Raw genomic sequence first — 22287 nt, 5'->3', positions numbered from 1 at the left:
AAGTCTACTGATCTTTGTGTGCATGTGTGCGCTCATTGTGTCGTGACAGGCCAGTGTCATTATGCAACACTGAGAAATGACGCCGTGTCCCCACTACAGAGCCCCCATTCTCCTGTTCCTTTGCTTTCATGATTTCTCTCCTCTCCTCTTTACGCTCGTCTCGTCGAGTATCTATTCTTGAACTTAACAATGCCGCCCAGTGTCCGCACGGCAACAACGAAACCACTCAAACAGAGGGAGGGAGCCAGAGAGGCCTGGAACGCTTTGAATGAAACCAGTGCCATTCATTGGGCCGATTCCAAATGAATTCTTGCACGGAAGGTCTGGGCTAGATTACGCTTTGTGAAGCAATGTTAAATAATTTCACTCTGAAGTTTGTTACTGGGAGAAGCTGGGAGAAAGGATCTCGCCGCATGCATCTCGTGATATCCAGAACCTAGGATAAAACCACCTTACTGAAATCACATCGAAACTCAAAAATGCTTGCTCATATACTTTGTCTGACGTACTGATGAATCATATTTCCAATATCACCATTGATATATATCTAACTAATAATGCCGCAACCTGAAATTCATTACCCATAAAGCTTTAATGTTGATCCGAGCACTCGCTCCTTCACTCTACATTCATCCTTATTAAATCCAACAAATCCAGACACTTACTCGTTCTGCTTTAACTCCTAATACTACCGGCCTCTTAATGATGCTATTAACCTTTTGTTCATCTAACTCTCCGACACGCTCACACACAAATATATTCACGCATGAATGTGGATGTTTGATATTCAGCTTGTAGCTCGGCCCAGCCGGCTGTTCTGTCTCCCTTTCGTTCTCGCTCGCATTTATGCTGACGCAGATTCTTTCTTAATAAGCTAAAGTATGCCTTCTCAGGAAACCGCTCTCCGAACCTGGCTGCGCTCCAGTTCTCTACCTTGTCACTTTGAGTGGCCATTTGCTTATTTCTTCTTTTGTGATTTTTTTAAAATGTCAGAAAAACAGGCCTTATTTGACTAAACATCAAGTGCATATTCTTGTGCGTTCACTTGTGCTTTAATCAAAGGGAATGAAAACGATCACTCTAAAACATAAATAACACTTGCTGCACTCATTGCGCACTGAAATAAAGAAAATATTCAAGTTATGTAGCCCGCAGCTTGTATCCCACACAGGCTACAACGATTTACATACTTTTGAATCAAAATCTTGATTTAATGAATTGTTATCTATATAATATATAAGGTTAGGTCAAATACTCTACACAAACACATCTTGAATGCTTTAAATTTTAATTTCTAATTTCCATGAAGGGAATGTTTCCATAACAATCACAAGTACTTCTATATCCTTCTATACATCCTTGTCATCACATACACCACACGCAAGATAAATGCTACTGCGCTTGTTCCGACTGACCGGTGACCACATGCTAGAAATTTCCAAAGTGAGGAAAAAAAAAACAAAAACCCTCAATGTGGGTGGTTTATATTTTTGATGATTAAATTTAGATTCTGGATCATGATAACATATTTACCAAAATTATTTAGAGCGCAGACTTTCGGTTTGGGAAACACAGGTGAAAAGCTCCCCTTTTCAGTTTCTCCTCCCATGGGTCATTTCCTTGTCTTGCTGTTATTGGCTGCCAGACTAATCTCTGACTGAGACTTCACAGATGGCACATGGTGAACGCCAACATTACACACACACACGCGCGCGCACACACACACACACACACACCTACCTACCTATGATCTTTGTCTCTATCTCTCTCGCTTTCTCTCTTAGACACACACGCACAGACCTCAGCTTGACAAAGCATCAAACCACATGGTGAGACATGGCATCCGTCGATATCCCACAAACACGCACCGCGATCCACACGCAGATAAACACGTGCAGTTCCAACATATTATTCATCTAGTCGCAGCGCGTGCAACATTTGCCTCATTTATTTGTGTGTGAGAAGGACATTATACACTCTGTGTGTGCCTTGATGTGTGAGCCAAACTGTGTTTTCAGACTATTCCCAACATTTGTTTTAACCCACAAGGAGAGCCAGGTGGGTGTAGTTTGCACTACATTACAGAAAGCGGTTCACACATTAGTTAAAACTTGCGAGATGTAAGTATGTCTGTCTAAAAGTGTAATTCTCTGTGACTGATAAGATCCCTGACAACTATCCTCTCTTGTCCTGATTCTGTTAAAACCTCCCATCTGTTCAAAGCAGGTCTGCTGCGTTCCTCACCTTCTGTGCTGAGGCCAGGGCTGGAGGTGAAGCTGGCCACATCGACGATCTTTACGGCAAACTGCTGGCCCGTGTCCCTGTTGATGCAGCGCCTCACCACGCTGAAGGGACCCCTGCAACACACACACACGCCGAGTTAGTCACAGACACCTACAACAATGTAACAACAGAAATCTCAGTTTCAAACACAACAACAGTTAGCACTTACCAAAAACACATGTACACATAATCACACACACACCAGCCTAGTGCAATGGGCAGACACAGCACTGTTTCTGAGAACACTGTGGATTTACAGTGGGTGGTTAGCTACGCGTCGTGGCCTCCCTGCTCATGCCAGTGGGAATTATATAGCAGTGGTGTGCAGCACAGCTGTAAAAGCTAAAATAAAAGCTTTATTATACAGACCTGAGCTAGGGAGACCTACCCTACGAGGTTTATTTCTGGGCAAAGGAGGTGGCAGATATCATAAGGTTGTGTTTTCTTATATATCTGCATTGGGGCTAACATATGGAAGCTATAAAGCATGACATCCTGTCCTGTGTCCAACCATAATTCTCAAGATCTTGTATTAAATATGAAGAGAGCGGTCCAGCAATGACTTGCAAGCCCAGAAGATAACTTTGTTCAAGGTCTGTGGGGCAGATTTGAGATGTCTAGTACAATTTTTGTGTTTGAAGAAAATTAGCTCTGTAGTACAGGAAATCTTCTATTGAAACACTTCATTTAATGCAACGATTCTTAGAAACTTTCTTAAATTCTGTCTTAAATTCTGTTTTAATTCTTAAAACACACAACATTATGTGACCTTATTTTCTGTATTTTCAAAATTTTTAATTCTTACAGAAGTTGGCCTGAAACTTTAGTTTATGAGAACAGTGACTTCTCTAACTTCCTATCAGATGTTATGTGTTTGATGTCAGACCATCACAAATAACTTCTCAACCTCTGAGAGACAAAAAGCTTAAAATCACTTGCCATTAAAAGCTGATTTATTTGCTGTAATTTTTTTAATAATGAAGTGGCAATTACTTGATAAATGACAAACCACTGATCCAATATTGTCTTTGCTTCACTTGGTTAAACAAACAGACAAATTATTATAACACCGTTTAGGAAATGATACACTGACACACTGTATGTAACAGGCCTGAGTATTCACACATACCCAAACCGCAGTGGAAACTCTTCACATTATCCCACACAAGTCAGTTACATGTAGTAACTATAACACCTTGCATTTCCTTCGTATCAAAGATGAACGTAGTAATTCTTCCTAATTATGTCAAAGCACCGACCATTAGATTAACGAACATAACAAAGTGGCGGGACAAAACGCTGAAAGCTGAGACATTTGCACATTTTCTGTCTCCAGGCCCACTGAGAATTACAGGCGCACACACCCCTGCCGTGTTACAGCTGTCTCAACATCTCCCAAGTCTAAAATTCTCAGAGGGGGAACCAATGCTACTGAAGACACACACACACACTATACAAACAGACTACATACACACACACGGACACGCACACAATAAAACCCAGTTTGCAAGAGCAAAACGGTGGCCATTAACAGGAATTGGTTAAACTCAAGTATAAAATGACAGCTTCACCGCAGTTCAAACATCTATGTATGTTGAAGCTGCAGCTGATTCATTCTCACATCTGCTGTAATGATTAACCCATACGAACGAAAGCAGGCGGCATGTGCGCGCTCTGGGCCGAGAGAACCGTAAAACACAACACTCTTCTCTTCAGAGTCCACAGGAATCCTGCTGATGATCTGACAACCCCACTGACCTTTGCCCTGCTAGGTTGATGTGCTGTAGCAGCTGTGTTTCCCATTAGAAAGAGGGGCTCGGAGCATGGTGGAGCTTCTGACACCCCCGTTTCAACCTGACAATCTTTTCGGATCTGTGTTTGACTGGTGAAGGTTTGGGGGAGCTAAGTCAGACGCTGCAACCGCATGGATACAAATGATGCAGAGGAGGCTAAGGCCGTCTTGGCGCTGATCTAATGTGTGTCAATAAAACCCATTACCGCCATTAAGCAACGAGGTGGGGTCGGGTGAACCTGCACGATTTTACGCATCAACCCCATTTGTAATCTTGGCTGTCTATTCAAGGGAGCTGCATGGAGAATCAATTCACGAATGGGGCCATTTCTACAATAGAGGCGTGTTACAAGTGAAAGAGGGGCTGGAGCCGCTATTTAATTGAATAAATTAGAATGCAATTCATTTCATCATCTGGAATAAAAAAACATTAAAAGTCCATTCAGCCATGTACAGTAGCTATTATAGAGGCATTAAAAGCAAGCAAGTAGGTGTAAAAGAAAGAGAGAAAGAGAGAGTGAGAAAGAGAGGAGAGAAAAAAGTGTGAGTCTATATGAGTGTGTGTGTGTGCGCGCGCCTGAAAGTGAGGAACCAGAGAGGCCGCATGCCGTACTGACATCATCACAGCTGTGCTGAGTGGGCTCATACAAAACGCCCACACATGGCTCACATCCGACAGCGGCAGTCATCAAACATTAGCCCGAAGTGGCAATCTTTGCAGAGTGCTCCTTGGCTCATTTCAGCTCTCTGCTCCATGTTAATCAAAGACTGGATGTTAGGTCAGATTTTTAACATCCACACTGGTCGTGAATCAAATTTCTCCCAGGTCTCACTTTTTTATTTCTCTCCTAAGCAGGGACAGGACACATCTGTAGCTGCAGACTCGACATCCCCGGTACTTCTCTCCTGAGAGCGACCATCTTTGCTTAAAGCAGCATTTTGCTCTTTAGCTGTGGCCAGCAGCTAGCGCAATTCACGTCCTACAAATTTGGGGGAAAGTGTTTGTGCAGCTGTGAGATACAGAAAAATTATTTGTATGAGTACATAAGGTTGGCAAACTATTGCTGCTGGTCGATTCTGAGCTCTATTTCTGAGAAAGGTAAATTGCATCTTATCTGTTCCTGTCACCAGTGGCATTATCATCAGTGATATTCAGTGACAAGCCTGTACCGCTGACAATCCTTCAGTTGCTTTCTGCAGAATCCACTGCAATTAGCAAACCTCGCTATGATGACATAACACCATTTATGATTAACAACATAATGGATTCAATTGTGAATGCTCAAATATAATATAACGACAATATAATAAAATAATAATTAGCAGGCCACAAAGATGGAGTCAAATTGATTGTCGGGTGTGTAAAGAAACTTTAAGTTTCTAAAGACTTCAGAGCTTTAAAAAATATCTGACTATGTGATAGTGGATGTGCAAGGCTGACAATTGTCTATAAATACATTTTTACAGAAGTACAGGCTCTGAGAGGAAGAAAAAAATTAAGTCCATGAAAGGGATTCTAGCAGACTAATTCCAGGATAAGTACTGTTTTGTTTGCCCTACTGCCAAGACTGAGCTCAAGTTCAAAGCTGTTAATTTAACAAGTTCAATAAAGTTCACTGCTGTTCAACCAGAGTCTGTGAATGTCTACGCAACAATAATCCAGAGCGCTTCCTTATGCAAATTGGGGAAACAACCCTTTGAATATTAGTGGGGAAATTAGCATTCGGGTTGCAAACTGAAATTTAGAGCAGAGATACCCTCAGGAGGTTGTAAAGCTTTGGCAGAAAATCCTTTCCTATACATAAATCAGAAGACAATCCAGGTTTGTTTAAACCACCCTGTAGAGTCTGGCTTTGTAGTCTGAACAAAAGTTTCAACTTTACACTATTCATTCACAACTATTGATTTTCTGCGCGTGGGCAGATAAACAAAGCAGAACTGCACACGGAGAGGAGGGTTCTCTAAGAAAACATTTAAGATTACTGTATTGTACAGGTTAGCAAAGATTAAAAAAAACAACAACAGCAAAAAAAAAAACCACTCTAACCAATGCGTTACACAGAGGCACAACCTAACATGTTCCGCTATGCAAACCGAACGACCTAAAAAGATTTAACGATGCAAAAATGGCTCTCGGTATTTTCCTCTGAGAAACAGATGGGAAGATGACACGTTCAATTATGTGATACTTTATTGATCACAGCAGGAATTGAGCGATCTTGCTTCAGGACACTTCAGCTGAGTGGATGCTTGCCAAGCCTAGGGCTTGAACCCTGTGATTTCCAGCTGACCGGTCTCTCCAAATACATTTACATACAAGAGGGAACAGAATACTAGACGGATATGATCATTTGAAATCCAAACATATACCCAAATCAATACAGAGGTGAATTAACACCGCGGACACGATTTCAATAGAGAGCCAACGTGGTAAAACTTGACAAAGATGTTCAGTGTAAATGTAACATCATTATGTTTTGAATTGTAGATTGGACAACAGAAGCAATATGAAGACGTCATCTTGTTTTCTGTCAAATGATGATGGGCACTTTACGCTATTTCCTAATGTTTTACTGAAGGACACATTAATAATAGAAGGATTCGTAGAAATGAGTTGTTGTAGTGTTAGTTGCAGACCTATTACATAACTGAGTACAAAAACACACTGACATCTACAAAATTAAATTTCACTTGAAATAACTTCACAAATGTACACACCCACATATTCTCCTCTTCTCACAAATCTTATCCATTTTTCTAGTTAAACCTGATTGCTACTAAAAAAGTGAAAAGTGACAACTAAAATTTTACTTTAATTGCTTAAAGTTCAGGCAAACAATTTAGCAGTTTTGTATGCTAAATGTTGCATCTGTTTGGTGAGAAACTATCATTAGACCTCTATCAAACTATAAAACAATCAATGAAAATGTAAGATTTAAAATGTTGCCCAAGCAATTTAATTATCCAACCCAGAAAAAGCCAGAGGACTTATCACTTCATTGGTTTAGAGTGAGTCGCACATCCCAATATCCTTGGCTCTAATGAGCACCCCAGGGCTGAAATAAAGAGCACTGTGACTCCAACAGCGCTGCTCAACAACCTAAGTCCTATTCAAACAGAATCATTACAGACAGAAATGGATTAAATTGCTTCAGTGCTTTGCCAACACTTCAACTAATGCTGAAATCTCAAAAACAGGCCTGTGGTTAGTGCATTATGTTCACATCACATCATTATCGCATATTTACAATGTAAACTACAAACAATGAGCACATAATGAGCAGGGTCTACACAGCCCACGCCTGTTCAATAGCCCGTGTCATCTTTCACTGCAGTTAATCCGGCCAGAAGCTGAATTGACACCTGACCTGTCTGATATTCCTCTATTGAAATAGTGGAGCTTGTATGACCTCGGGGGAGTTGAATGAACATTTACATGCATGAGCTATAAAGACACATAAACGACACAGTCCTTATGTATCTTTATAGCAGACATATGCAGTTCTTCCTGTTGCCATGCAACTATGAGCCCTGATGAATCAGGGGTCCGACTTACTAAAAGTTCAAATATTTTTGACTTATCGTGCTTTGGCTCTCAGTTCTGAAACCTCGCTAAGTTCTCTGTGCCGCCAGCAATGCAAAAGCACATCTTTCAGTTGAAAATAATGAGAAGAAGGAGACGCCAGCTCTGAAACAAGAGGATCCCGGTGGACAAAGAGCCTACGTTGGCTATGCTCACAGGAGCAAATGTTGCCTGTGTGCACAGTGCCGTAAACGCAGTCTAAGCTCAAAGGCCTATGCTATCGCGGAGACCGGTTACATTTGAAAAAGTTAATCGATAAGACACGATGAGGGAAAATAAGATCAAAGGGAAAACGTTGTACAAAAAATGTTCTCCGAATGTACCTACTAACCGTCTTTCAGTAGAGATCACCCTGAACATGGTGCCCTTTACAATCCAGGTTTAAAGGAGATGATTACTGAACAGCGATGGTTTCCCCAGTGCTCTCAATCCCACCCAGCCGGGCTGCTCCTCTCCAACACAAGCCGATCAGGGACAATAATAGACGACTACAACAATAGAAGACGGAGCGAGGGACAGGCTGGATGATAGGGTTTATGTACAAGTTTAAAAAGGAGCTGGATCAAAGGTCAGAGAGAGACACGAGTATACAACAGCACCAAGATTATCCAATAATGTGAGACAAATCACCATGACAATAACTTTACTTTCACCCACTCTCAATTGTACTATTTTTCAATTGAGCCAGAGTCAAAAAATAAATATAAATTCCTGAAATTTCTTTTAAGGCGGAGGCACATGAAAAAACAAAGCAATGAAAGCCCGGGACGTCTTTTCCTGACATCATATTGTCAATCCATTTAACCCAATAAATGGACCGATCGTCATCCTGCTTTCAGTCCATTTAGTGTAAATCTTACAAAACGTACTTCAGCTAAAATGTAGGAGAATATATTAAAACCAGAAAAGATAACAATGCAATAGGGTTTTAACGATGGCTTCCTGTGGCTATAAATCATTTTAGTATCAATTTTTTATTAATTAACATCATCAGGTTTCTGCTGTCTGCCATGTTGTCCGGTACCTACAGTAGTGCTGACAGTAAAACATGAGGTTAAAAACAAAGTGGGAGAGTACTGCAGTCGATGTCTGCTGGCATTATTTATATCCTTAGCCTCAGGGCCATCCCATATTCCAACTCCACTTGTCTCCATTGATCTGCCTCAGCCTCCCTTCCCCTCCCACTCTGAGCTGAGGAAAAATGACCCCCCCCCCCCCCCTTCCTGCAACACATCCCAAGACACCAGAACTCAACACACTTGATCCATCAACTGCACTTTCACAAAAGAACTGGAAGGATAAGAAGGATTTTATGGGATTTATTGTGACATAAATGTGGCACCTCACTTCTTTACTAGAGCTTAAGATATGCTCCGGTTCAGACTACAATTCAGTCATGTATTACTCTTCTAATGACCTGCCTGGACTGCGTGACCACACCTACAAAACTGCTCAGCACTCTCAAGAAAGTATTTGTGCAATATTTCTCAGTGTTTGCTTATGACTGCAGGGGAGTACCAAACATGTGGGGGCCTGGATATATTTACATCAACAAATGTGGCACTCCATGCAGCCTATACAGGTTTTGCTATGCAATTAACAACTGCAGAAAAAACAACACGTGGAAGCTGACATAATTGCATGACTTATATGGCAAAACTGCCCTCTTCTGTCAGCTAAGGTGGATAAAACTATCAAATAAGTTTATATTGTTTGACCCAGTCGTGGGATCAGGCAAAGTAAATTAAAATGAGCAAACACTTCTTCATCTATCATTCATAATGGCCGGTGGACCCAAAGAAAATATTTCCACTTTCCTTGTATTTACCACCTTATGTGATTCGTACTATCAAATAACTGCACCGACTCTTGCCGGTGGCTCCTTGTATCCGTTACTGGGACGCCAAGGTAGTGGTCCTGGACCAACCGTCAATTAGTAACCAAGGCAACAGGAAGTCTCAGGATAAAGAACAGGGCCTGAGGGTCCTGAGAGTGTTTGCCTCTTTCCCCTACAACAAACTTAATGGACCCTCAGACCTCCAGTGAGTGAAGCTTGTAGGGGGGAGGGGACTGACTGGTAGCCCAGGACTGCCACAGGCCTGTCAGCCTTCCTGCCTCACTTCCAGGAGGAGTGGAGGAGCAAGTCTGACAACATAGAAGTAACATGCATACTGAGGGAATTTTCAATTTCCATGGCTCCTTTAACCTTGGCATTGCATGGTTTAAATTTGTCTCCGCTGACCCTCGTGATTTACATGACAACATAACCACTTCACCATTGTATTTTTTTTAAAGAGCTATGCCTTGCTCTGACACCTTCACTGGGTGTTTGACTGGTTAGCCAATCTGGCAGTGATAGTATGCAGGTGTGGCTTCAGTCAAACAGGAGGTTTGGAAGAAGGAAAAACCTGTCTGCAGACTATTGTACATGAGCAACCAGATGATTCTTCCACATGTCCTGTCTTTCAAACCCAGGCTGACAGCCTGTCAGCTAAAACTGAGAATGAATTTATTGACCAACTGTATTAAACGGTGACTGACATTTAGTAAAAACGTACAGCTCTTCGATTATAAGGGTATATTTAAACAAGGTAGGGGGACGAGACCTATACTACCTCACATTTTCAACCTATTATCAAATTCACTTTCCTGCATGGAAGTCATGGTGTCGAGCACCGTCTGTGACTCTTTGCATGCATGTTACGAAATCATGTGTCTGCTACTGAACCCCATGTTCCGTTAAACTGCACTGCACTGCAAAGAGCAACCTCACCTCATCTACCCAGTGAACTTTCCCACTGAAAATCCTGCAGGCCTACACACAAGAAAAGCATCCAGACAATTTAAGCATGGCTCCTGTAGCTGTGCTGTGTGGCAGAGGAGAGGATGATAGAGAAACACCCAAAACAATCAAAAACAAATAAACAACGCAAGCTTGCATATTAATGAAATTACTTACTTTCCGATCACCTCGCACAGCTCGTAGACATCCTCGAACAGCACGTCGTCGTCCGCCATAGTCATTCAGGTAAACGAGGATGCTCTCCTCGAGATATCCCACCCACACGGGTTTTGGAGGAATCAATGATAACGTATTTTCTTGCTAAATGCAGTTTCTATTGTACCAGACTGCACGCTGCTGGTAATTTAAACCCCTCGATATCAGTGTCAGGAAAACAAGTGGCCACTCAAGTGTCCAGGTTAGCCGGCTAGCCACATTAGCTGGCGTCCAAGGCTGACACTCCGCGGCCCCACCTTCTCCTGAGCTACTCTCCTGGTAGGCTGGCTAGCCAGCGAGCTAGCTAAATAGTAACCGTAGACCAGACCCCAGGGCGTGGAGATTTCCTCGCTCGTTTGCAAAAAAACACCGCTTTTTGCATGCCTCGGCTTCGTATCTTGCTGCTGGATACGGCCAGGTAGAAGACTCCCTCAGCAGCATCCACAGACACTTCCCGCACCGACCAAGATGCTCTCTTCACCGCAAGCTAACGGGGCTCTCGAAAATGGTTGGCTAGCTGGGTTAATATGAGCTAGCTGTCGATGGAATAACCGGTTGGCTCGCGCCGTTATTGCGCTGAGCACACCCAGTGTATCACAGATGGCTTATCCCACTGAAAACGTAATGTGACCGGGCTGCAATATGCTTCAGCTTCCCGAGCCCAAAATGAAGACCTTCACGTTCATGTCGACGACTGCTCCGTTGCATACACCGTCTGTATGGGTGAATAATGCAAGTATATCGTATTCCAACACAGCCCACCCTTCGTCCACCGTTGCTCCCGTTCCTGTGCTGGCTCAGATACTGGCTGTTCCTCCGACTTCCAGAAATGCCAGGCCCCTCCCTCTATCGTCCAGGAAACTGGTCCGACTAGAGCCAAAATGGCCCCGGAGAGTGGGCCCAGATCTGTATATCAGAATCGCACGAGCCAAAATGGCGCCCGATAGGGGTCCGATTTAGGCGCAGTTTCCTAATCTCCTCCAACGGTTGCATCCAGTGTATCCCGCGCAAGCGTCGACCATCCATACCCCATCACTTACGTCAGCCTTTCTCCTTCTTATCTCCATCCTTTTAACATGCAGTCTATTCCTATATAAATTATCTCCTCTGTCAGCAATAACTTATTTCCCATGCACTGCCTGCCAGCCCTACGAATAAACAGGTGCATTTTCTCACACAGAATAGAAAAAGGCAAGATTGCAATTTTTAGTGATTCCCAAATTCCCATGGGTCGTTAGGGAGGTTCCTCAGCAAAATGAGGGGCAGCTTAGTTTCTATATTATTTCATTAGTTTGACGCTGACAATGGGATACTGATACAAATGTGTGTGTTTTGATGCTCAGCTCTAACCACTTGAATTTGTACGATTATCTAGCAAATCTAAATCATTTTTCTCTCGTGGGTAACGGGTAACATTTTAGCAAAAGGCTCCGGAGAACGCGAAAGAGGCGATTGGTGTGCGCTAATGTTTGGATTAAGTTTATTTACTTCCATGTAATCTATCTGCAGGTGCAGCAGTTCCTGTGGTGCAGGTGGCAGGTGCAGGAACGCAGGTGTAATTTCCTCAGGTGTGGGGGGATAAGCACTGAGATGTGTTGGTCACGCCCCCTAGAGGTGATGACAGGAATCATATACCTCCCGCTGCTCCATTTTTGAATATCTTCTAATGTAGCACAGTGCATTTCTGAAAGAACTTCTGATTGAGATTTTTAGAACAAAGCTGAAAATCTAATCAGGAATAACTTCATTTTATAATAGAATAATGGTCTAACTTGATCCATCTTTACCCTCTTTGTTGTAATATGTATGTAACATGCTTCATTTTCTGTACGCAGTGCTCCACCGAATTCAGCGGTTCACCTAATATACAATTAACACTCAATTTAATTTAATAAAGTATGGCCATACCATAACCATTTACCTGTTCATTTGGGGAATTACCACTACTTACACTGTCAAATATATTTTACACACACACAAAAAGACTAATGTCCCAAATGTGTTGCTGGAGTGACTATTTTATGAAATAAAATTACATTTTTAAGTTCACGATTTAATAAAGTATGTGTCACAGCCATTTAAATGTTAAATTTGTTTGACCTATCAGTGTATAATGTCCTCTAAATTAAACAAACTCCAAATTTAATCAATTTATATTCAAATCAGCCGGTCCTCTATCCAGTGCAGAGACAAAAAAGTAACAAAATAAAAGACATCTGGTGCCACTAGAGTGCGCTCTTTTCTGATGGCACCCTCTGCAGTTTCCATGGCGCTGCATCCCTTCTGCTCACACATCATCTGCGAGCTTCCCCCATTGGTTGAAGCCCCCCAGCAGCTACCAATAATGCGATTGGCTGTTGATGTGGTCATCATATCTATGCATGGCAGTGTATGTGCTATTGAACAGCCCTCCATTCAATACATAGGTACTTGCAAAACCTAAAAATGCACACACACATACACACAAGCTCACACTCAACTATAAGGCAATGAAACACTGGCAGAAATAAATCTGGAGGAAAGTAAGTAAGATAGGTAAGTGATAAGATGGAGAGAAATAAAAGAAGAATAAAAAGAAAGTAGGGAGATACCATACATGGGGAGAAAAAAGAAAAGAGCACAGTTTCCATGGTAACAGGGAGGGGGACCGGTGCTTGCATGTGAAACTGGCTGCTCATGAAACAGGCGCACAAACTGATTCAAATACACACACTTCTTTTTGTAAATTGGGCACACGTTACATTTATTTACATTAATTCCCCAGAGACTGACATTTAATCATAACCACTATACACCTAACTGAGTTCCTATAATTTCTGTGATACAAGTACATGTATGCAGCCGCACACACACACACACACACACACACACACACACACACACACACACACACACACACGAGTGTCTGCACATTTTATGAATGTAAATCTATAGGTCCTCCAATTTCTCCTCCCTTCCTTCCCTTCTACAGTTAGTTGACATCAGTTCTAATGATTCAGTCCTTTTAATCATTTTGATTTGCTGTAGAATAATTTCTGTCATTCCGGGCTGTACAGTATATTGCTGACAAACCTATACTTACAGTATAATACTGCATTATGAATTTACTCGTACTGTTCTCAAATAATGAGCTATATTCTGAAGTAGTTGACATCTGCCAACATCTCAAAAAGACACAAACAAAAAAGGAAGGTTTCAGTTCAGTCCAGAAAAGACAGACATTTAATCTGCTGTCTGCTAATCTTGTCAATTGTATTAAATTGTCCGTTTTATTTCTCTTTCTGTTACCCTTTCTTTGTAATTTTTTCGTTTTCTTTATTCAATTTTGTATATTTACACATTTTATATTTGCTTTACTCCGAAAAATATTTGTTAAAAAATAAATAAATCAATAAAAAGCCCACTTCCTGTTTGGATTAATGTGATTGGCTATATCTAACCGCGCAGACTCATGGGAAAGCGCGACGTTCAAATTTGTTTCCGGTTTCATTCGGTACGCTAGACATGGAGCGACCTCATAACAGGTAAAGCTCTATCTATTTCACTCTAAAAACGTACTATTTTCTACACATTTTTTTCCCCTTAGCGACAATAAAAACAGCAGAGTTTGAGTACGGCTCCTCTAACCCCGATACTTGCGCTGTTGTCCCTATGAAGAGACTGCCGCACCAAATAACATTTAGTAATCGGCTAGGTTAATTCTACCTAGCTTTTCTTGAAATGTGACAGTCTGTTAAAATGATATACAAGACGTTTTACAAATCGTTGGCTATCGCTTTTCTATTCGGCGAATATCCTATTTACCAAAGGAGCAGTGTACTTTTTTGGTTTCCTCTCTTATTCAAATCCTTCAAAATAAAACAAAAGGGCGCAACCCAAAACGGACGCCCAATGTGTATTGTGTTTAATTCTACTGACAAAGTGAAGCTTTATATGACGTTTCTTGTCCTTTTATGATATCTCTAGCCATGGAAAAATTGCACTTAGTGTATCCGTACAGTGGTTTCTCTTTGCTATGTTATTGTGAGGGGACATAAGAAAGCAGTAGCCTGTTAGCAAAGTTTTGGTTTGGCTATGCTTAGTGTTGTTGCTGTTATTTTTTAAAGAAACACCATTCAAGTGGGACCAACTGATCTTTAAGTCATACTTCACCCAAAGTCTTTCTTCTGAGTATCAAAGATTCACTCCACGTCGTTGATAGATGGCTATAAAATGTGAAATTTCATCATGCAAGAGATCATGGTCACAACATTTGACATAAAGGGAGGGTATTTTCAACACACTTGTTTGTACCACAATTTGGCTTCAAGTTCTATAAAAAGCATTGTAATGACTACCTGTATTACTAACTGGTACGGTAATCACCAGAAGAAATTGATCTTATTGTGGTTTGTGTGTGATTTTCAGTGTGGCGAGGACTCCCCTCAACAGTGTTATAGTTCAGAGGAGGAGCAAAAACAAGAGCTACCGGCAGTCATACCGCAGTTGCTTAGGTGCTGCTTCGCGGTTCAGCTTAACTCCAGCGTTGACAGCACGGAGGCTCAACACCAGCAGAAGAGCTCCAAAGTCACACAATATCACTGTGAGTCAATCCAAGCCATTGTTGTCCATGCTTTTTTTAAAAAATCTATTTTTGTTGTCCAGTAAAAATGCATAATAAATAGCCACATTTTCATTTCTGAAGAGAGAGAGACACAGTATGGTCATCTTCTCTATCTTTCCTTGCCACAGGAGAAGGTGAATCCAGAGCATCTGGCCTTACTGTCGAAAATGGAGTGGAAGCTGTCATACGTTACTCCTCTGTATCAGTTCAGACACACGCAGCTCAAGAGCTACTCCAGGCAGCTTTCAGCGTTTATTGCTGCAGAGAAGCAGCAAGGCGTGGCGGTGGAAGTGGAAGGATCACACAGCAGCTTCAGAGTGTCCTTCTCTGTGGTGCAGGGAATGACGGAGACGGATCATGATGCTGAGACTGTCCTCATCCAGGTAAGCATTAAGCACAGGATTCTGTCCAGACGGAGAACTCTCTCAGGGTGATAGTGTCACTTCGTGCCATACGAAAATTATTTTTTTTCTTTTCTAAGCCAGTCTTCGCCACGTAGATATGTGGTACAAAGGTGGAGTCTTAAGCAAACAATGTGTGTGTGTGAGTTTTTTGGATCTTCATTATGCCTTGTGTTGCTGTTTTTAACTGTTCCCTCTCCCGCCACAGATTCATTCAAAGCCTTTGTTTGCCGGGCAGGATGAACCTCCGAGGTCGGTATGGAGCGGCTGGCTGACCTGCATCAACGCCAACCCCGATTACCTGCGCTCACTTCCGAAAGACTTCATCTGTCTGCCGCTCTTCGGCAGCAGTGGGCCAGAGGGTCTCACTGCTCTGGTCAAATCCTGGTTCCAGCAGAACTTTGACTGCTGCTTTGGGCCCCTGGAACTCAGCCATACCAGTCTACAATGGCTGGTGGCATTATGGACTAACTGCCACACTGAATCCAGCATCCAGCACCTTAAAATGATTTGGACTCTTCCAGTTGTGCCACCACTGCAGATCACCTACACAGTTAACCCCCAAGACGCCTGGGAGCTGTGGAGCAGTGTGAGAAAGGATCGACAGGAGGAGAATGAGGGACGGGAGCAGGTTGAGGAGGGAGGTAGTATTGACATTGAGGAGGTGATGAGGTTCATGCAGGGGCTGAAGAGCCACTTCTACAGACACTTCAGGCTAGATCTGTCAGCAGGAAGTCTGAAACAGGTCTCCACAGCATTGGGTTCAGCCAAGGACAGCGGCAGGGTCAAGGTACCACCTGAAAGAAACAGCCCATAAAGTTTTCTTTTCTTAGTTTCTTAAACACACACAAGGAAAGATAAGTGCTGAACTAATATTTTTTACTTTTCCTTTCAGATCTCCAACAGCAGATACATGATCACCACCCTGACACTGCTGACAGAGTGTGCCCTCCTCAAAATGCCCATCTAAAGAATAAAGACCTTAAATAGCAGCATTCAACATACAACAGTTACCGCCTGGAAAGACTGGACATGCAGCTTTGTGTTAAAATCCCCTTTTTATGTTAAACCTTTTCTTTTTAAATAAAAGTGAATCTTTTTTATTTCACAACATGAAATGGAAATACATTTTTCACAGTAATACCTCTACTGAAAGTCCCACAGATTGATATTCTGGACACATTTTCCTATCATTTTTAGCACCTAAACACCAATGAAATACAGGTAATCTCGTGGCAGTAATTATTATTATAACGTATTAAGGAAAAAGTTCTTGTGTTCCAAGTTTGCCATGTTTTATACTTTGTCTGCTGTGCTGTCAGATGTGCTTAGGTTCCACCCTTTCCTGTAAATACTATACTGTATATATTCATATCTGTAAATAAAAATAAAAGACGACACAGTGTGGTTATTAACAACCTGACTATCTGAAGTTAACATGAGGCTACAACATCCGAGTTAGAAAAATGAAATGGATTTTTTCCAAAGTTATAGTCCTGCAAGTGCAAAAAGAGGGAATTTTGCCATTATTCCTCCATCGTTTTATCACATCACATGTTGGTCAAACTGCCCCGAGACTTCTTGAGTCCAAACGCCAATGTGTTTCCTTCAATGTAACATAGGAGAGAAATACAATTTACTGAGCTTTGAGAATTACATTATTTTCAAATGGGACCCTGGTTTATAAAATTTAACTAAGGGCACAATCAACTAGAAGCAACATAAGACTTCCCACCCCGTTTAGCCCCTCACCCTCTCCCCGAGAAAAAAATCTCAAATCGCTTCAGACAAATGTATCCGGTCTTTATTTTATTGTAACTCAAAACAAATCCAGGCATCTTTATTTCAAGAGACACGCAACAAAATTCATACAGCTCAAATAAAGTTATAAAAATAATATTAAATAGAAACAATGAGGGAATATGAGCATACAAAATGCCAGATGGAGACATAACAAGCTCTTCAAAACAAAACTTACATCTCAAACATCACTGTATATTGCACTGGAAGAAAAAGGCAATAAACAAAATAAGCAACCTGTGATCACCTTAACTCGTCCCCCGTGTGTGGATATCCTATCTGTATAATTAACGTAATGATGTACAACTCGGCAGCGTCGCTGTTATGTTATTGCTACACTGACACTACTAAATGCACAATGACAGTAGCGAGGGCGTAGGAGTCACAGTCTCTGCTCCATTATGCTCCTTAATGACAGGACTAGTGTCTCTTTTGGTGTCTAGCTTGTGATGGTGGTAATTAGGGTACAGCAGATGCTCATCCTGTCATTAAATGGGCATTGTGGAGCTGAGGATTATGGGTATACAGGATCTGTATTTCATACTCTTTGTTGTCCGTCCAAAGTAGAGCATATTAACAGATTTAACATTTAGTTGTGATTAACGTATGTGATATGTGTTGTATATCAAGAAAAACTCCCACTTGGGGTGGAAAAATACCTTTCTTTAGAGCCCAAGCCAGTGTGATAAACTTTAAAAACAGCATTGTGTTTGCTTCAATGGCACATAAACCTCGCCAAACTTCACAGCTACATAAAAAATACCTCGAAGCAATAGACTGGGGGATGGTGTTAACTTCCCACTCTGCTGCCTTCTGTGTTGTTTATATAATATTTACAGTTCTGAAAAGGGGTTAGTTATATATTTACAATGGCGCCCACACTTGCCAACTTATAACTATACGAGATCGGCATCCACCGGGTAAATAGATGAGGGGATGGACGATTGAGACGCGTCTGTGCTAGTTTGTGGCAGCTTGACATATTTAGCAGTCTGGCAAAGAGCCTTGATGGGCCCCACAGAAGACAGTCTTCACAGTACAATCCAAGTACCTCAATTCTCTACTGACCGCCTCATACACACTTCACAATGTGTATTTAACCAATCACCACCCCCCACCCCAAAGGAGATAATTAGCAAGGATTGATTTTAAACTATAGCACAGTTAATACCACTGTCACAACAGATCATGCTTTAATGTTCAACATAATCCCCCCGTTCAGTTCATTAAAAGATAAATCAATGCACACATGGGGCCGAGAGGTAAACAATGGAGATAAAAGTGACCTATGTAGCGATGTGATTCACAGTAAGAGGAGACTGCAGCGTGTACTGCAGCTTTAGGAGGCCAAACCCAGAAAGAAGCCACCAACGAACCCGCTGGACAGGACGATGTTCCTCTTTATAAAGTCTGTGGCCTGTGTAGGAGAGAGGAAAGACAGAAAATTAGACTATAAGATCTTAAAATGAACAGACGGATTAATGGGGGTTAACTGGTTGAGTGATGCTGGAGAAATAGCCAGGAAAATAATCAAGATGAGAAGAAATTTCAAAGAGGGAAATACCACAGATTAAAACCCATCAACTGACTAACTTAATGATTTTATATACTGAGAATAGACAGACCACCAAACAGCCATACTGGTATCAGGATGTATCTATCATCCCTGTTGAGCCTGCTGTGTCACAGCTAGTGAGTGTAGTTTGGCTAACAGCCCACTAGAGGGCATTACTACTTTGCAAATAAAGAACAAATCCACCCCACCACGACCAGGACATAAAAGAAAAAGACATGAATTTAGCGCTAATTAATTACATGTCAGAAGTATGTTAGGTGTGAGGCTACGTGCCTTTCTCTAGTTGACAAAAAGACATTGACTTTGATTTAATTGTCAATTAAAACAAGCAAAAGCGTGAAAGAAAAAGCAAGCTTTGTTACAGGTACCTTTACCTCCTCAATGAATGTATTTATTTCAGGGGCTGCTTTGTTTGCTTTCTTCTTCAAGTGTTTCTTTGCTTTGTTCACGTCCTTTTCCACTTTCTTCCAGTCTACCTGCACGTAGCCACTGTGATTGGCGATCTGTAGAAAAAGAGTCGTGTTCAGAACTGATTCTACACATGTATAGATTAGATTAGATTAACTTTATTAATCCCACAACTGGGAAATTCATTTACCACAGCAGAAAAATAAACATCTATAGAATAAACATATATAGAATAAACATCTATGGAAATATATATCAAAAATACACCAAATATAAACTAATAAATACAATATACACAATACACACGATATGTAAATGAATAGTATAGTAGTTAATATAATAGATAGTTAATGCTTTATTTTGTACTGCATTTGTTTTCAACCCAGTTTCCCACATTGAAGCACAATATACCTTATTGGAAACATTCAGTTCAAAACTGCCGCCTGCAATGACATGTTATGCTGGCATTATATATTTGCACTAATAAATCACATTTAATTGCACTCTACTGAGCTAATGGCCCGTTGTTGGTCTTATGCACTGAATCTTTCTGTGCTCTATTGCATCACCGTCTGGAGTTAACTTAAAACCGTGTGAGACTCTCTAGACTTGTCTGCAAAACAAATTCTATTTACCTTATTAAAAAAGGCATTCAAATTTCATTAAGAGACACAGATGATTCTGTCCCTAACATAGAACCTTTAAAGGTCTTCTTTCAGTAGAGACTGGTGATTTGTTCCAGGTTAAATCATTTATGTATTTAAAAAAAGGATGATGTGCAATGCACCAGCTTTTTTCAAAATATATAAAAACGTATCCAGGGAACATTAAGTTCAGGAAGATGTTTTTCCTGAAAACACCTTTTATGGAAAATGGAACCAACACAAATTCTCATCTCAGCCTGACAATAAATTAACTCTGTCTCAGGTGCAACTAACTTGGTTACACAAACATTTTTTATCAAGCAAGATAACACACTGCAACACCCCGTAAGAATCCAGATGTCTTACATCCACCTAGCGCCAGCTGACATACAATAATAGTATTTCTGCTGTAAAAAAGGGATAAGCTGAGCATCTAGCTGGTCAGCTGGCATCCTGTTGTCAATGAAGTAAATGGGCAAAAAATGAATCTTGCAAAGGATGCACTTTTTTTCTATCACCGAAAGACAACGTTGATGTAGTGAATATTTAATTACTGAGGTTGTGGTATTCTTGCCTGTAAAAGAAGGAACCCTCCACCAACAGCAGTTGCAGCTATCTTCCCAACTCTCTGGAAGAGGTAACCAGCACACCTGTATGTGTCGAGAAGAATGGAGGAGTGTTCTTTAAATAACAATGACACTTAATTACAATGATTTAATTACACGTCGTGTTTTTGCCTTGCTAGCAGTATGCGCTACTATCAGTTGTTTCTAACGCATTACTAAATTAACTCAGTCAAGTTGGGTTAATGTTCTTTTGTCAGAAGACAGTGTTATAGCCTCAATTGATCCAGATGTGACCCCATGAGCAGACAGATCCCCGGGCCCTACCATCCAGTCACCCCTCCCATCATGAGCTGAGTGGCCACAGAGTACTTCTCAGCAATCGGGCCCGAATTGTTCCCAAACACCCTGCTCCACCACTGGTGCCTCCGGGCATATTCTGTCAGGTCCACAACCTCATACACCTCATCTTCACTCTCTGGGTCGTCCTGACCTGCTATAAGACAAGGATGAAAAGTTATCAAAGTCAATACTACAGATATACAACCACCAGCCCTTCGGAATGGAATGGAGAATGAGGGCTGTGTACACATTGAATGGTAATAGACCTCGTTTTACTTCACCTCGTTTACATTATACACGTATTTCAAATGACTTGATAATTGACAGCGCCCTTTATTTGGCTGTTCAAACTCAAAACATAAAAGTGAACCTTCAAGTGTGTATGGGCAGTCGTGCTACAAAAGGCTCTGAGGGCTGCTTGTTTATTCTATGCAAATGACTGGGGATGCTAATATTAGCTAGCTAGCGTCAAATGGCTACCAATTCAATATCTTGCACACTAATATTTCCTTTTCAGACTGTGAAAAGCATTGAGGTTGAGAGCGTATCCTAATTTTATTATCGCTGGTGGAAAAGCTTGTATATTCCAATATTTATGAGGGTAATACCGCCTTTATTTTTAACAAGCAAAATCACTCACCCTCTCTCTGGTCCACCGTCGCCATTTTGGAGAAACTAGTTATGTCACCAGGATGTTGACAATACTAAACCACGCCTACTTTATGATGCATTGCCACGTCAGTTAATATGCTCTGATATCGTTTGATTAGGCTGAGCAATTTATCAACTTTATTACTAAAATGCTGCAAGTTTTTCTCCGTATGAGGAAGATATCATAGAACTATGATGGCACTTTGAAATAAAGGCTGAATGGTGCGAAAGGCTCGGAACGAATGATGCATTGCAGTCATCGTTTAACCAGCATGTAAGGGAAAACGACAACTGACACCCAAGTGTCAATACATATCACTGAATACGGGATGATTATTTCTACCGTGTGGAAATTATTGCATTTGTCAGGGAAACAAAGCTCTCGCACTTTAATGCAATTGGTTGACACACACGCCCAGACATTAAATGTTTTTGAATTATTCTTCAATAATTAGGATATAAATGTTCCGTGGTTTGCAGGGAAATATGAATATTTAAGATAAAAGAATGATATAGCAGGGAAGTCATATGGTAGGATGCGGTCGCTCCTATTGGCTGAAGAGGGAGGAGAGGGCGTGGCTACAGCGGCGCGTGGGTTCGCTTAGGTGACACAATTATAACAACTTTATCTTCGCGGCCGAAA

At 41.3% G+C, this 22287-nt stretch overlaps 3 protein-coding genes across 10 annotated transcripts in view; 1 reads left to right on the top strand and 2 right to left on the bottom strand.

Annotated features, from left to right (window-relative positions):
* LOC130165624 (peripheral plasma membrane protein CASK-like) overlaps positions 1 to 11487 on the bottom strand; it is a 37999-nt gene extending 26512 nt beyond the window's left edge. For 5 of the 6 annotated variants that reach the window (XM_056371045.1, XM_056371048.1, XM_056371050.1 and 2 more), the window contains exons 1-2: positions 10618 to 11486; positions 2245 to 2357 (exon numbers count right to left, since the gene is read on the bottom strand). In XM_056371045.1, coding sequence (XP_056227020.1) covers positions 2245 to 2357; positions 10618 to 10682 — 178 coding nt within the window. In that variant the 5' untranslated portion in view covers positions 10683 to 11486. Of the gene's footprint in view, positions 1 to 2244; positions 2358 to 10617 lie in introns of all 6 variants that reach the window. The other variant, XM_056371046.1, reaches the window with a different exon arrangement.
* A 2109-nt stretch (positions 11488 to 13596) lies between these two features.
* On the top strand, positions 13597 to 17077 carry cenpl (centromere protein L). Its single transcript, XM_056370539.1, has 5 exons — positions 13597 to 14180; positions 15064 to 15238; positions 15388 to 15642; positions 15869 to 16450; positions 16556 to 17077. Exons 1-5 carry the CDS (start codon positions 14161 to 14163, stop codon positions 16628 to 16630), a joined length of 1107 nt encoding a protein of 368 aa, XP_056226514.1. The 5' UTR covers positions 13597 to 14160; the 3' UTR covers positions 16631 to 17077.
* Positions 17078 to 17442: 365 nt separating this feature from the next.
* LOC130165160 (FUN14 domain-containing protein 1) lies at positions 17443 to 22279 on the bottom strand. 3 transcript variants are annotated; one of them, XM_056370146.1, is made up of 5 exons: positions 21634 to 22279; positions 20979 to 21147; positions 20663 to 20738; positions 19405 to 19539; positions 17443 to 18877 (listed from the first exon to the last, which is right to left on the bottom strand). In XM_056370146.1, the coding sequence occupies exons 1-5, from the start codon at positions 21656 to 21658 to the stop codon at positions 18800 to 18802; spliced, it is 483 nt and encodes a 160-aa protein (XP_056226121.1). In that variant the 5' UTR covers positions 21659 to 22279; the 3' UTR covers positions 17443 to 18799. The 3 variants fall into 3 exon arrangements, with proteins under 3 accessions (XP_056226121.1, XP_056226122.1, XP_056226123.1); XM_056370147.1 differs by having other exon boundaries at positions 20979 to 21144; XM_056370148.1 differs by having other exon boundaries at positions 19411 to 19539; positions 21634 to 22272.
* Positions 22280 to 22287: the final 8 nt, after the last annotated feature.

Source organism: Seriola aureovittata, chromosome 24 (genome assembly GCF_021018895.1).
Source record: "Seriola aureovittata isolate HTS-2021-v1 ecotype China chromosome 24, ASM2101889v1, whole genome shotgun sequence".
Taxonomy (NCBI): Eukaryota; Metazoa; Chordata; class Actinopteri; order Carangiformes; family Carangidae; genus Seriola; species Seriola aureovittata.
The sequence above is the reverse complement of the archived record's forward strand: the minus strand, read 5'-3'. Positions and strand labels throughout refer to the sequence as shown.